This window comes from Silurus aristotelis (genome assembly GCF_946808225.1).
Source record: "Silurus aristotelis genome assembly, chromosome: 15".
NCBI lineage: Eukaryota > Metazoa > Chordata > Actinopteri > Siluriformes > Siluridae > Silurus > Silurus aristotelis.
The window spans coordinates 22,758,995-22,772,721 of NC_139588.1; the positions used below are offsets into that span (position 1 = coordinate 22,758,995).

A 13,727-nucleotide genomic window follows, 5' to 3' on the forward strand; every position below is an offset into this window, starting at 1 on the left:
CATATATTTCTTTCCTTTGTATAAAAATTTTTTGTCGCAGCGTCGCCGTGGCCCGTTCCAGAGACGTCCCCGCGTTCGGCCCACCCATCCCCGAGAACATGAAGTTCCCCAAATCGTCTGTCTTCCGGGACTTCCTGCTGACGAAAGTGATCAACGCGGAGAACGCGGCACACAAGTCGGACAAGTTCCGCGCCATGGCGACACGCACGCGCCACGAGTACCTGAGAGACCTGGCCGAGCGCCATGTCACCAGCACTCCCATCGACCCCTCGGGCAAGTTCCCCTTCATCTCTCTGGCGCACAAGCGCAAGGAGAAGAGCCGGCCGTGTATGGGGGCGGAGCTTCGCAGCTCGGGGTCCATCACCTGGGCCGTGTATACCGAGGACCACGGCAGCGGAGGAGAATTCGAAGCCCTGCTCGCCATCTCCAACGACTTCCTCATCCTGGTGGATGCAGAGGCCAAGGCCGTGGTGTTTAACTGCGCCATCCGCGACGTCATCGGCTGGACTCTGGGAAGCCCCGCCTCCATGAAGATCTACTACGAGCGTGGAGAGAATGTCTCGCTGCGCTCGGTCAACAACAACACCGAGGACTTAAGGGAAGTCGTGAAACGCCTGGAGGTGAGAGACCAGGCGTGTGTGTGTGTGTGTGTGTGTGTGTGTGTGTGTGTGTGTGTCTGCTATAGAGCTCATATACCTCACCTACATCAGTACCTGACTTTACTAACACTTTACTTTACTAAAAAATGAAGTGGAACACCAGTCCCCCCTGAAGAGTGGAACTTCTTATAAGAGCAAAGGTAGAGATAAATGTGGACTGGGATGCTCCAAAATTTAATGCTCAGGTGTCCTCAAACATTTGGTTCCTCTATAGAGTGAGATATTGTTGGAGGAATATAATCCACTATATGGTGGTTTACTGTAACAGCAGCTTGTGTAATACCGATACACACTTTATTTGTGAAATACTGATTATACCGTTGAGGTACATGAAAAGGCCTGGAGAGCACCTAACACCACTTCATTCAGGGGGTGTGTGTGTGTGTGTGTGTGTGTATGTATGTGTGGTTCCTGAGTGATGGTGCAGTATGTTAAGACGCGGCCGTAGCCGGTCCTCGGAGCGGGCGAGCGGGGAATCAGTCAGCGTTCAGTCAGGCTCCTTGTTTGTGCCTGCATTAGCGAGAGCTCGGTCCTCGTGCAGAAATGTGCGGAGGCTGGAATGTACTTTTTTTGTTTTGGCCACCTGCCCGTGATGTCACTCTGCGAGCGCAGGAGCTGTTGCCATGGGAACTAGCCGGCGAACCGAATGTTCGCGCTCTCCATCGCTGAATCTCAGCGCCGAGCCGCAGAGGGTTTCGAGCAACAAAATCACGTCTGAGCACAGGGCCGGGTTTATACTGCACATATATTGTGCACATACTGAGGAGGGAGGGAGAGAGAGAGAGAGAGAGAGAGAGAGAGAGAGAGAGAGAGAGAGAGAGAGAGAGAGAGAGAGAGAGAGCGACAGACAACAACCAGAAAAAACAGTAAATAAATATGCAGCATTATATTAAATTAATTTTAATGAAATTGAGTACATTTTAATTGAGAATATTTTAGATCATATTTAAATATTTATTTTAATCAAAGACTTTACACAATTTAAATTAGGTAAATGAAACGTTAGTTAACGGCATATTTATCAAACTAATATTTTATGCATAATTTTAAAAATTATTACTTACATTGTACATAGCGCCCCCTGGAGCAGAAAGGGTTAAGGGCCTTGCCCAACTGTGGCAGCTTGGTGTTGCTGGGCCTCTAACTAACGATGTTCTGATCAGTGATTCAGATCCTTACCCACTAAAATACATAAACACTTTTCCCTAATAACATCAAATCGGGTAATGTATATAGTGTAAGTGTGGTGACGACGTGACGTCTCTCTCTCTCAGTTCCTGACTAAAGGCTGCGAGACGTCGGAGATGACCCTGCGCAGGAATGGGCTCGGCCAGCTCGGCTTCCACGTTAACTACGAGGGCATCGTGGCCGAGGTGGAGCCGTACGGTTACGCCTGGCAAGCTGGCCTGCGCCAGGGCAGCCGACTGGTGGAGATCTGCAAGGTCGCCGTGGCGACGCTCTCTCACGAGCAGATGATCGACCTGCTGCGCACCTCGGTCACAGTCAAGGTGGTCATTATACCTCCTCACGAGGACGCCACGCCCCGCAGGTACACACACACACGTACAGTAATAAACTTATTCATAGCTTAATGTTCAAATCATTCATACACTTTAACTTTTTTTACTTTTTTTTTTAAATATACTTTTATATAAACAAATTGAAATTTATGCAGAATCCTATTTTTACTTTTAAACATCCAAGAAGTGATTTTAAATCAATAATTAGTGAATTCTATTTTTATTTCCGCGTGATGATGGAAAGAAAATACATATAATTAAGACATAATTTTTTTTCTGATGATGATAAAATATGATAAATATCAACTTTTATACACGATATAAACTTTACTATCCATCCATCCAGCCATCCATCCAGTTAAGATGTTATGATGGTAAATGGACCATGCAACACCTAGCTTATTATCTCTTGTTTATCGTGTGTGTGTGTGTGTGTGTAGAGGGTGTTCCGAGCTGTACCGCATGCCCGTGGGCGAGTATAAGGGAAGCAACGAGAGCGGGTCGTACGAGTACAAGTTCCCGTTCCGCTCCAACAACAACAAGTGGCAGCGTACGTCGTCCAGCCCGCAACAGTCCCTCTCCGCCTCTCCTCAGAGTCACACGGGGACCCCCAACCGCGCCGTCAGCCTGGGGGCCAGCATGGGCAAGACGCTGTCCGCCGAGAGACCCGAGAGAGCTGCGGCCATCCCGCGCAGCGTCTCCAGCGACGGCCGTCCTCTCGACTCAAAGAGGTCTGTTTGCTCAGAGAGAGGGGGTGCTGCTGGTCTCGGGTGCCCCTTTCGTCCCCTTGGACTTTCCCTTTTCCGTCTGTGTCATTGTGTTTATTTCTTCCTGTCTCAGGATGTCTCCCGGCTCGGAGAACTACGCTCTGGCATCCTCCATGGCGATGGCTCGACCTACTCACACCCGCAGCTCCCCCAGCAACCTATCGTGCTCCAGCGACACCAGCTCAGGCGGCGCGGCTCACTGGAGGCAGAAGTCCATGCCTGAAGGGTAAAGGGTTCTCTGAACTCCAGCACCACACATCTCCTCATTTCATTCTTGTCGTTCGCCTACTTTTGGTCCGTTATGCGTCCCACCCGCGCTCCCTCTAAGCCTCGGTGTGTGAGCTCCACAATGTGTGTGTTTCAGATTCGTGCCGAACAGACACTCTCCTCTCCCGCCCGAGCGGCAGATGATGGGAGACGGCGGAGGGAAGTCCACCTCCGGCTGGACCCGAGTGGACGACTCTGACCGAGCAGCAGCAGCAGGTCAGATCAGCTGTCAGGAATTACCCACAATGCCATTTTGATACTCATGAGTCTTCCAGCACTCTCACCTCTCAGCATGTCATCTATACCAAAAATTTCAAACAGGAGCTCTCCTAGATTCACCAGCGAGCTCCTCTGGGTATCTTCTCTCAGCTGCATTGCATTCTGGGATTCTGAGATTTTGCAGCACAAAAAAAAAGAAAAAAAACAGCACCAGGTGTCATTTTTAGAACATGATGTAACAGTCTGACAGGAAACAGCTTATGTGATGAATGTGTACAGACTCGTATTTTTAAAATACATTTTCAATCAATAATTAATATATATTTATATATATTTTTTCCTGATGATAAAAAATATGATTAATACATTTTTTCATTATAAAAAAATTTATTAATAAATTATATATATATATATATAAATAATTTTTTTCTTTTTTTTTGTTAAAAAAAAAATCCCTGATAATAATAAAAACATTTATTATATACAATTATACATTTTTGCTCCTGATTATGATAAAAAATATATATAATAAAAAAAAATAATGTTTCCTGCTGATAATGGAAAAATACTGATCAATGTTTTTATTATATCAACTTTTTAATAAATTAATATAATCAGATTGGAAGCAGGTAATGGAATAAAAATTTAAACAAAATTCTTTTATTATTTTTTAACATGCCAAAATCATTTTTAATCAATAATGAATAAATTCAATAACTATTTTTCTGATGATAAAAAATCTTATGATAAAAATCACAATAATACATATAATTAATAAATATGTATTTTTTTTTTATATCCCCTTTTTTAATAAAATCAGCTGTTGAAAAAGAATCCAATTTTTTTTTTTTTTTTAACCAAAAAGTAATTTTAAATCAATAATGAATAAATTATAAATGTATTTTCTGATGATGATTAAAAAATAAATTTTTTATTTTCTGAAGCAAAAATGTAATTTTCCTGATGATAAAAAAAAACAATTATTAAATGAATAAATTCCATTAAAATAATCAAATCCAAATCTTTATTAAACAAATAATTAATATACATTTTATTTGCTGATTATGATGATAAAAAAGAAATAAAAAAAAGAAATGCAAAAAAAATTATATATATATATATGTGTCTATATATGTGTATAAAATTTTTTATTTTATAATTTTTTTATTACAGTATTCCTTGTTGGTACTGGAACAGCTCTGTGTGTGTGTGTGTGTGTGTGTGTGTGTGTGTGTGTGTGTGTGTGTGTGTGTGTGTGTGTGTGTGTGTGTAGATGTCCGTGCCCCCCCTCAGAAACACCATGTGAAAAGGAAATTGCATGCTAGCGGTTGGTTTCCATGGAGCGTCTCCGAGCCGAGAGCCGCCATTATTTCCTTAAGCACAGTTCAGCGCTTTTGACGAGCGACTCCTCGTTGTTTTCTGAACTTAATTGCAGTAATCGAAGTGGAACTGAAGTCTGTTCTGACCCTTAAAAAAGAAATATATTTTCTTTCGTCTGTTCTCTAAACTAGCACTCGATTTCCATTCCATTCGACATGCAGTCTTAAACAGGTGTGTGTGTGTGTGTGTGTGTGTGTGTGTGTGTGTGTGTGTGTGTGTGTGTGTGTGTGTGTGTGTGTGTGTGTGTGTGTGTGTGTGTGTGTGTGTGTGTGTGTGTGTGTGTGTGTGTTGGCTTCCAACACACACACCACGGACATGCCCATATGAGTGTTAGTGTGTGTGTGTGTGTGCCTTCTCTCCAGCTGGCCCTGACATGAGCCTCCTGTTGTTGCCCTGTACTTGTGTTTGACAGCCTGTGTTTGACAGTGCATGTGGACACCAGGCACTCGTTATCTTTTCTTTCTCTCTCTCACTCACTCACCAACACACACACACACACACACACGCATGTCGAGATGCACACAGCAGGCTGTATTAGTGCGATAGTGCGATATATTATTGCTTCTTCCTCAAACTGTTAGCACAAACTTTGACGCAAACAATTGTGTTGCACCCTGCAAGAAGATCTCCTGCTAAAAAGCCCCAATCTTATTGCCAAAGTCTAAAAAAATACAATTATAACCGTCTAGAAATCTACATTTTGCCCTTAAAAAGTCTTACATTCGCTGTTCCAGGTCTTAAGTAATTGTGATCAGGTCTTAATGCTCCGACGTGCACGTAACTCTACCGCTAATGCTCCTGTTTTTGTTTTGTTTGTTGATTTGCGTGTTGTTGTAGTTCCTAAATTTGCTGGTCCAAATATAATTCGCCTTATTACAGCTACAGATAAAACCCACATGCGACAGCCAATCAGCTTTCTGTTATTGGGCCGAATCTCTCTCGGGTTGTACCACAGACGTAAAATAAAATAAAATAGACGGATTTTATTTTTCGGATAAGGCGAAGTTTAGCGATTACGTGACTTAAAAATAATTAATTTAGGACTTGGTTAAGTCCAGTCTCTAACAACGATGTCATCAAAAAATCCTTTAAGGCTTAAATCTTTAAATTTCATTCTTAATGATCTTAAAAACATTCTATAGTACCTCCTCACCTCACCTACATTAATACCTGACTTTACTAACACCCTTGTGCATGAATGAATCTCCATAAAAATCCAGAGGAACATCTTCCCAGGAGAGTGGAGCTCATTTATAAGAGCAAATGGAGACTAAATTGGTTTGAGATGTTTAAAAAGGGGCACATAGCTATTCTGTGGTGAGGTGTCCACACACACTTTTATCAGACAAACAGAGAAACAAACGTCTACCTTTAAAACAAGCGTGTAGGCACATACTCTCATCTCTGGACCTCAGGAGAGTATATCACAAAATACACGTTTTATGCGTGGACCTGCATGTCCCAAAACGATGAGGAGCAGTGATGGATGACGCTGAGATGTGTGACAATATTGGGGAACAAATCCCACAATTAGGTTTGGTCCCACAGTCCCACAGTGTCTTTACCTAAACATTTCTACCAGGGATGAGAAGATTCATAGATCAGCATATCAGCAGAAAAGTTAACGATGTGATGCACCGGTTTATAAAACGTGTGCATTGGATACAAGTTTGTATCAGGATGCATAGTTTCGAACATATTTGTGTCTGTAAAAAACTATTTATTTCGATCAATTATTAGTAAATGCGCTATACTTTTATTCATTCGAAACCGATAATTTGTGACCTATAATTTATATGTAGATCGATTTCTCCTCGCTAAACTGTTTCTCGAGCAAATTCTCTCTAATAGTTATATATAAATAAATCATTTTTAATGATGCATCAATGTTTAAAACGATGCATCGTGATACAAATGCCCACTTGTATCCAATGCACACTATTTTTAAACCGATGCATCAGTGTTCTGAGAGTCACATGAATACAGATTAACATGGCAGAGGTAGAGCTGCATCTTCCTGGAGACAGAACAGGGTTTTTTTTTATCTGGGTTTATTTTCACTACAAATGCGTGTGTGTAAAAGAGACGTGCGTTAAAAAAAAAATAATAATAATTAAAGTGATGATTTGCTGTCTGTCTGAACCGAAGATATAAAAGTGAACTTTCTGCACCATATGGAATTGCATAACAATCTGGTTTTTTTTTATTTTTTTTAATCAAATTGAAATCGCACTGCATCGGTAGCTGCTTGATATGTATTTTTATTGTATCATCGGCTGTGCGTCGAGATTCACCTCAACGCTAACATCCTGTTTAATTCCGAGTGCCTGGATTGTGTGAACTCGACACCGGGTCTGATTTGATTCGCTCTATACTGCAGACCCTTTTTGTTCCCGTAGTAACGGCTGTCTCCACCCCCTGTTGAAAGTTATGCACTCTGCCATGAGTCCCACCTGAAAACCGTCATTTCACTCCTGTAAATCACGGCTTGAATAAAGGGTTTATTTTTTATTTATTTATTTTTTTCCCCATCCATCCATTCTCACTTTATGGCTTTGGCCTTGCATCACTCATTTTTCTGTGTCTCTCTCTCTCTCTCTCTCTCTCTCTCTCTCTCTCTGCTCTTACTCTTTGTCAGCATGTCTTTGTGAGGGTGTGGGTGACTCTTATGGTTCTGTTCTTGCTTTGACCCCTTTTAACATCCTCAGATACTCTTTTTTCGGTCTCTCAGTGTGTGCCAGTAATAACAGAGTGCAACACACACACACACACACACTGTGGCCTGAGCGCTGGACCGCTCTCAGCAGTCTAGAATTATCCCTCTCTCGCCCGACCCTGCACACTGGCTCAGGTCACGGAAGGCCGGCAAACACGTCCTGACCCGTATTTAGCCTGAGCTCGCAGTAAAGGTTTTCAAATGAAAGAGTGGTACGCTTTGGACTGTGCCTCGGATTGTGCCTCGGGCTGTGCCTCTGACTGTATTGAATTGTGTCTCGAATTGTGCCTTCGGTTGTGTCTTTCATTGTGTCAGGATTGTGCCTTGTATTGTGTCTCTGATTGTGTCTTCAATTGTCTCTTGGGTTCTTCCTCGGACTGGGCCACTGATTTTTGTCTTGGAGTGTGTCTCTGATTAGGCTTTGGGTTGTGTCTCCGATTGTGTCTTTTATTGTGCCTTTTTAACATATTTAGATTGCTCCAGTTCCCAATCCCTGCTTCTGACGGACAGGAAGAGAAACTTCAGGATGTTAGGAAAGGAAGTTCTACCAGATGTGTGTCTCTCTGTTCCATTCATATGATGGCATACCGGAAACAGGAAAAGCACCTTCCTTCAGACGTTAGTGTGTATTAAAGTACACAGACTGCACTGTGTTTTATTTGAAGGCTTTTTCATACAAGTCTCACTGATGGTTTGTCGAGTGCAAAAGAAGTACCACAAGAGTGAAATGATTTATTGTTATAACTACCATTTTTCAGCATAGAAGATTTCACAGTTTCTTTGTAAAGCAGTAACTACTTTTACTACCCCTGATGCAAGTCTTAACATCGAGAGAGGAAACAGGAATGGGTGACTTCCTGTAACTCTCAGTTCATCATCATAGGGTGAACAATTTGTTCAAGATTCTTGCCCTTTGACCTGTGAGTTCCTCCCAGAGCTGACAAACAGATTTCTAGCAAAGCCCAGACCCAACCGAGTGTTTCTTTCTGTCTCAGGACAGGTGGTAGCACAGTGGTTAAGCTGTTGGGCTTTCAAAAGGTCATGAGTCCAGATCTCAGCACCACCAAGCTGCTGGGTTCTTGAGCGAGGCCCTTAACATGCTATCATGCCATTTAGCCTAGTCTACACTGAGGGCATTTGGCAGACGCCCTTATCCAAAGCGACTTAGAATAATCACATTTATAGAACTGAGCAGTTGAGGGTTAAGGGCTTTGCTCAAGGGGGTGACAGTGGCAGCTTGATGGAAACCAGTCCTGCGTCTCAGACGCCGGATTTCTTCGGACGACACAGAAGAAAAAGCATCCTGCTGGCTGAAATCAGCACTTGGCTATTCTATCTCAGGTTATCCTAAATGCTTACCTCTAGGATGCTGAGTGGAACTTCTAATATGTTCTGCCTCGATGTTGAGGGTCTGCATTGCTGCATTGAAATAGTAAAATAAATAGCTGTAGAAATGAAACACTTCCAGGGAAAGAAAATAAATAAATAATATCTGAAAGAAAAATTATATTTGAAACCCATTTTTTTATATAATATAAGAAATGCATGTACATGCACAAGCTCGTTTTTGTAACAGTGTATCGTGTTATTATAGTAACAATATGAATAAATTGTAGCGTAGATTAGAGCCACATCTGCGTCCGAACCTGCGTCTGCACTCGTCTCTCTCAGCTCCATTGCTGTTCTGTTCTTTTTCTTAGCACGGTTCCCGGTTTGCAGTCTATTTCAGTGCTCTTATCTAACACCTCAGAAATTACACAACGGTCAGGTTTGCTGTACACCGACCACCATAATGGAGCCAAGCCAGGACACGCAGCATGCGTATGGAAATTGTAATCCTTTTGTTGAATATTGCTGTATTTTGTAACTGGAGTGGGCGTAAGGATCGTGTGAACGCTCAGCATTGTGTGTGTGTGTGTGTGTGTGTGTGGGTGGTTGGTTATGTCGCAGTCATTATATTCCCTTGCATAATGAGTCTCGAGTGTTTCTCCAAATCGGCTGCTGTCATCTTTTTTTTTTTTTTGCCCCCTCCCATCCCCCACAAAGTGTCTTTGTGTCTAATCTCGGTCTGAGTGTTCTGACATCTGATCACGTCTCTCCTTTCAGACGTCCCGGTCAGTAAAACCGGCCCGGCGTACTCGGGAGGCCCACGTATCCAGAGGCAGGAGCAGGTCATTCACCTGTCGCCTAAGAAAAGCAGCCAGGTGAGTGGGGAGACTTGATGAGTGCCTTGTGAGCTGCCGAAATCTTTATGGGGTTTTTAGAGCAGTAGGAGGATTCCAGTGGGCTGTCAATCAAACCAGATCGTACCATATGACCAGGCGGGGATTCTTATGATTATTTGCTCTAACAGCATGCTTGTGTTGTTTTATTCCCCTTGGACCACAGTACCTTTTCTAGTTTCTTGTCTGCTTCTGTCCTTGTGCAGTCAGAGGGCCCATACTCCCACTCGAGCAGTAACACCCTGTCCAGTACGGCGTCCAGCGGTGCACACAGCGATGACAAATGGTACGATCTGGGAGCCGGAGGTCAGAGCGATGTTGGTGACTCTGAGCCCAACGGTCTGGGTGGAGGCGGATACCTGCAGGGCTCCTCGGCTGACAGCGGCATTGACGCCACCTCTTATGTGCCCCATCATGGTAGCTCGAGCTCCCTACTTGCCGTGGGTACGTCAGCACCTCGGGAGAGGGTCGCCTCACCATGGCACGGTCCGTCCGATGGAGGTCGTAGAGTCCTGGAGCGGTCGCCCCCGGCTGCGGAGCCTCCTGTTGCCCCTGCAGAGCCTCCGACCACGCGCAGTCCTCCTACACACCTCCTAATGCGTGACAGCAGCTCGTACAGCCTCAGCGACATGGCTGTACACGCTAGGTGTTCACCCATACACAGTGCTTGATTTAACATGCCTTCAAAACGTAGCGAACCCCAGCTTTAATCCTGCACCCTGTTTCTTCCACAGCTCTCGTCACTCTGGGAGCTCTGGAGCACTCAGCTCTAGTCACAACTCTCCTCGAGACGAGTCGCCCTCCACCACCTCGCCCTCCTCCTCTTCTTCTCAGAGCTCGGTTTCTCCAGGACCTAAGAGTTTCTACCCTCGCCAGGGAGCCACCAGCAAGTACCTGATCGGCTGGAGGAAGCCGGGGAGCACAATCAACTCTGTCGACTTTGGAGACACCCGGAAGTGAGTGCTGGTCTCGAAAAGGATGCTCCAGTGCCTATAGAAAAAAAAAAAGAATCTGTGTTTCTATAATTGTTCAGGGATTGTTCGCCCCCTTGTGGTCAGATTTAGCAGGTGTCCATTTAAATGTTATAGTCTACCATTAAAGACTCTAAAAGTCCTGAAAATACCTGATTTTATTTTATTTGGCTTCCAGGAGGCCTCAAGGCGAGGGAGCAGAAAGTGTACCATCGCAGACCCGGCCATCTCTCCGAGACCTGCACTCTCCTCAGCCGCTGGGCAAATCCACTGTAGAGGAGGATCTGAAGAAACTCATCACCCTGGACAGCCCTCCTGCCATACATCATGGCGACAAGGTACACACACACACACACACACACACACACACACAGGCTGAAGGATATATTAAAGTTTATCCTACAGCACTGTTGAATTTATATAAATGTGCTTGATGATGATGATGATGGATGTGCTTTCCTCATGTATTTTGTCATTGATGTGTTTTAGTCCCTGCAGCCGCCGTGTTCGGGTGCGAGTGGTACGGGCCGGCGCTCTCTACAGCGCACCCTCTCTGACGAGAGTATTTATCGAGGCCAGCGCTTGCCGTCACTGGGAGATACGGTGTTGGAGCAAGCCCTTGCCAGCGACGTGCTCTTCAGCTGCTCGACCCTGCCACGTTCGCCCACCACCCGCGGTGCCCCCCTGCGCAGGCCCTCCTACAAACTGGGCATTAAGATGCATGGTGAGTAGCTCGTGGGTAAGGATCATTACAGGCCACCAAAGAGAGTACATGTTACACATGGAAAGGTGATGTGGAGATGGATGGATGGATGGATGGAGAGGTTGTGTAATGGATGGATAGCTAGATGTGGAGATTATTTATTAGAAAGACATTTGAATGGATAGATAAAAAGAGAAATGGAGTGATTGTTGAATATATGACTTATTGAAAATCTGGATGGATATTTGGATGGATAGACAGGTGGAGGGACGGATGGATGGATGGCCTAGGAGGTTGATAAATGGATATTTAGATGGATGCATGTATGAATGTATGGATTAAAGGATAAATATCTCAGAAGGTTCATGAAAACGGATGTTTGGATGGATAGATAGATAAAAGAATGGACATAGACTGTTGAATGGATGGACAAATGAGCGCTTGAGGGAGGGAGGGATGGATGGATGGACTGATTGATGTATTTTTGGGTGGATAGGCAGATAGGGGGAGGATGGATGGACTGATTGATGTATTTTTGGGTGGATAGGCAGATAGGGAGATGGCTGGATGGATATTTGGGTGGATAGGCAGATAGAAATATGGATGGATGGACTGATGAATAGACAAATATTTAGACAGATAGGCAGATAGAGAGATTGATCAATGGATAGATTAATAGACAGATATTTGAATGAAGGGGCAGATAGAGAGATGGGTAGATGGACTGATAGACAGATATTTGGATAGGTAGGTGGATGGATGGAAAGAAGGAGAGAGAGAATTTATTTGTGTCTGAGAGAAATGTTGTGGATGAAGCAGTACAATAAACAGTGCAGATTCCACACACAGGAGCAGCACAGTGACTGAAGTAGATAATACACTTATTAAACCATAATGATGTCACACCATGATGTTATGTGTGTAGGATTGTCGCTATGGTTACATTGTGAAGGAAGGAGGATTTGTGTTCTCTTTCTCTCTCTCTCTCTCTCTCTCTCTCTCTCTCTCTCTCTCTCTCTCTCTCTCTCTCTCTCTCCATTTTGATTTTCATTCTAACCTTTTCACACACAGAAGCCTATAAATAATTATATTTCTTTCCATACATGTGGTTTGGCTTTTTTTCTTTACTGTTTATTCATGTTTTCAAAATATTTTATAATTGTTTTAGTATTCAGCAGCATTTATTTACATCATTGCTGCGTATCATGTCAGTATTCTATCCATCCATCCATCCATCCATCCATCCATCCATCCATCCATCCATCCATCCATCCATCCATCCATCCATCCATCCATCCATCCATCCATCCATCCATCCATCCATCCATCCATCCATCCATCCATCCATCCATCCATCCTCTTAAACATGTCCTTGTAGTAGTACATAGCTTCACCTCTAAGATCAGACTCACGTTTGTTCTTGACCTGTAGTTTGACACGAGACGTTCGGTGTTTAAGCCCACGTAGACGTAACGCTCAGAATCGCAGAGGCGATCAGGACGAGTCCGGCGGCAGGACACAGTCCTCGTGTGTTATCAGTGTAATAGTCGGACTCGGTCAGCTGACACGCATCGTGTGATGTTTTCTCATTGGCCGTGGGTCAGGTGACCTCTCCGCGTCTGACACCTCTCTAGCAGACCTGCACGAGCGCCAGAGGTTGCCATCTCCTGAGCTGGGCCTCATGCCCCTACCCGACACGGACACCGACAGCGGCATGGACTGGAGCCACCTGGTGGACGCCGCCAACGCCTTCGAGGGTGAAGGGAGACCCCCACGCAGTGAGCTACCTTTCCTTCTTCTCTTTCTCTCTCTCTGTCTGTCCGCCTCGTTCACTCGCTGCCCTGCGCTCCGGTCTGCTCGCATGATTACACACAAACCACAAACACAAACTGAATACGACCTTCATATACCACTATACTGCCAACGGTTTGTGGAAACGTGACCAGACGTTTGCTATGTGCTAGTCTCCATTAGGGTGAAGTGAGTGTGGAATGGATCGCTTAATGGATGGATGGATGGATGGATAGACAAACAGGTGGAGAGATTAATGGATGGACTTATTGTTGAATAGATGGCGTATTGATTATATGGATTGATGGACATATGGATGGACAGATACAGGTGGAGAGATAGATGGATGGATGATGTATGCATGGTGAAGAGAGATATAGTGACTTAAATAAATGGCTTATTGAATGTATGGATATAATATATAATAAGCTCCCCTCTTTTGGGAAGATGTTCCACTAGATTTTTGTGGAGACTTGTGAAGATTCATTCAGCTATAAGGGCGTTGGTAAAGG

General features: G+C 44.1%; 1 protein-coding gene and 1 long non-coding RNA gene across 8 annotated transcripts in view; one reads left to right on the top strand and one right to left on the bottom strand.

Moving 5' to 3' along the window:
* The window catches only part of sipa1l1 (signal-induced proliferation-associated 1 like 1), a 74,127-nt gene extending 60,689 nt beyond the window's left edge, over positions 1-13,438 (top strand). For 4 of the 7 annotated variants that reach the window (XM_083562576.1, XM_083562575.1, XM_083562577.1 and 1 more), the window contains 11 exons: positions 41-620; positions 1,934-2,208; positions 2,620-2,910; positions 3,020-3,172; positions 3,311-3,429; positions 9,635-9,732; positions 9,957-10,396; positions 10,485-10,706; positions 10,900-11,059; positions 11,211-11,445; positions 13,029-13,437. In XM_083562576.1, the coding sequence (XP_083418702.1) occupies positions 41-620; positions 1,934-2,208; positions 2,620-2,910; positions 3,020-3,172; positions 3,311-3,429; positions 9,635-9,732; positions 9,957-10,396; positions 10,485-10,706; positions 10,900-11,059; positions 11,211-11,445; positions 13,029-13,366 (2,911 nt within the window). In that variant the 3' untranslated portion in view covers positions 13,367-13,437. Of the gene's footprint in view, positions 1-40; positions 621-1,933; positions 2,209-2,619; positions 2,911-3,019; positions 3,173-3,310; positions 3,430-9,634; positions 9,733-9,956; positions 10,397-10,484; positions 10,707-10,899; positions 11,060-11,210; positions 11,446-13,028 lie in introns of all 7 variants that reach the window. The other 3 variants (XM_083562581.1, XM_083562579.1, XM_083562580.1) reach the window with 3 other exon arrangements.
* LOC310738012 overlaps positions 1-13,727 on the bottom strand; it is a 102,483-nt gene that overhangs the window by 50,212 nt on the left and 38,544 nt on the right. The gene's annotated exons all lie outside the window — the stretch shown is intronic.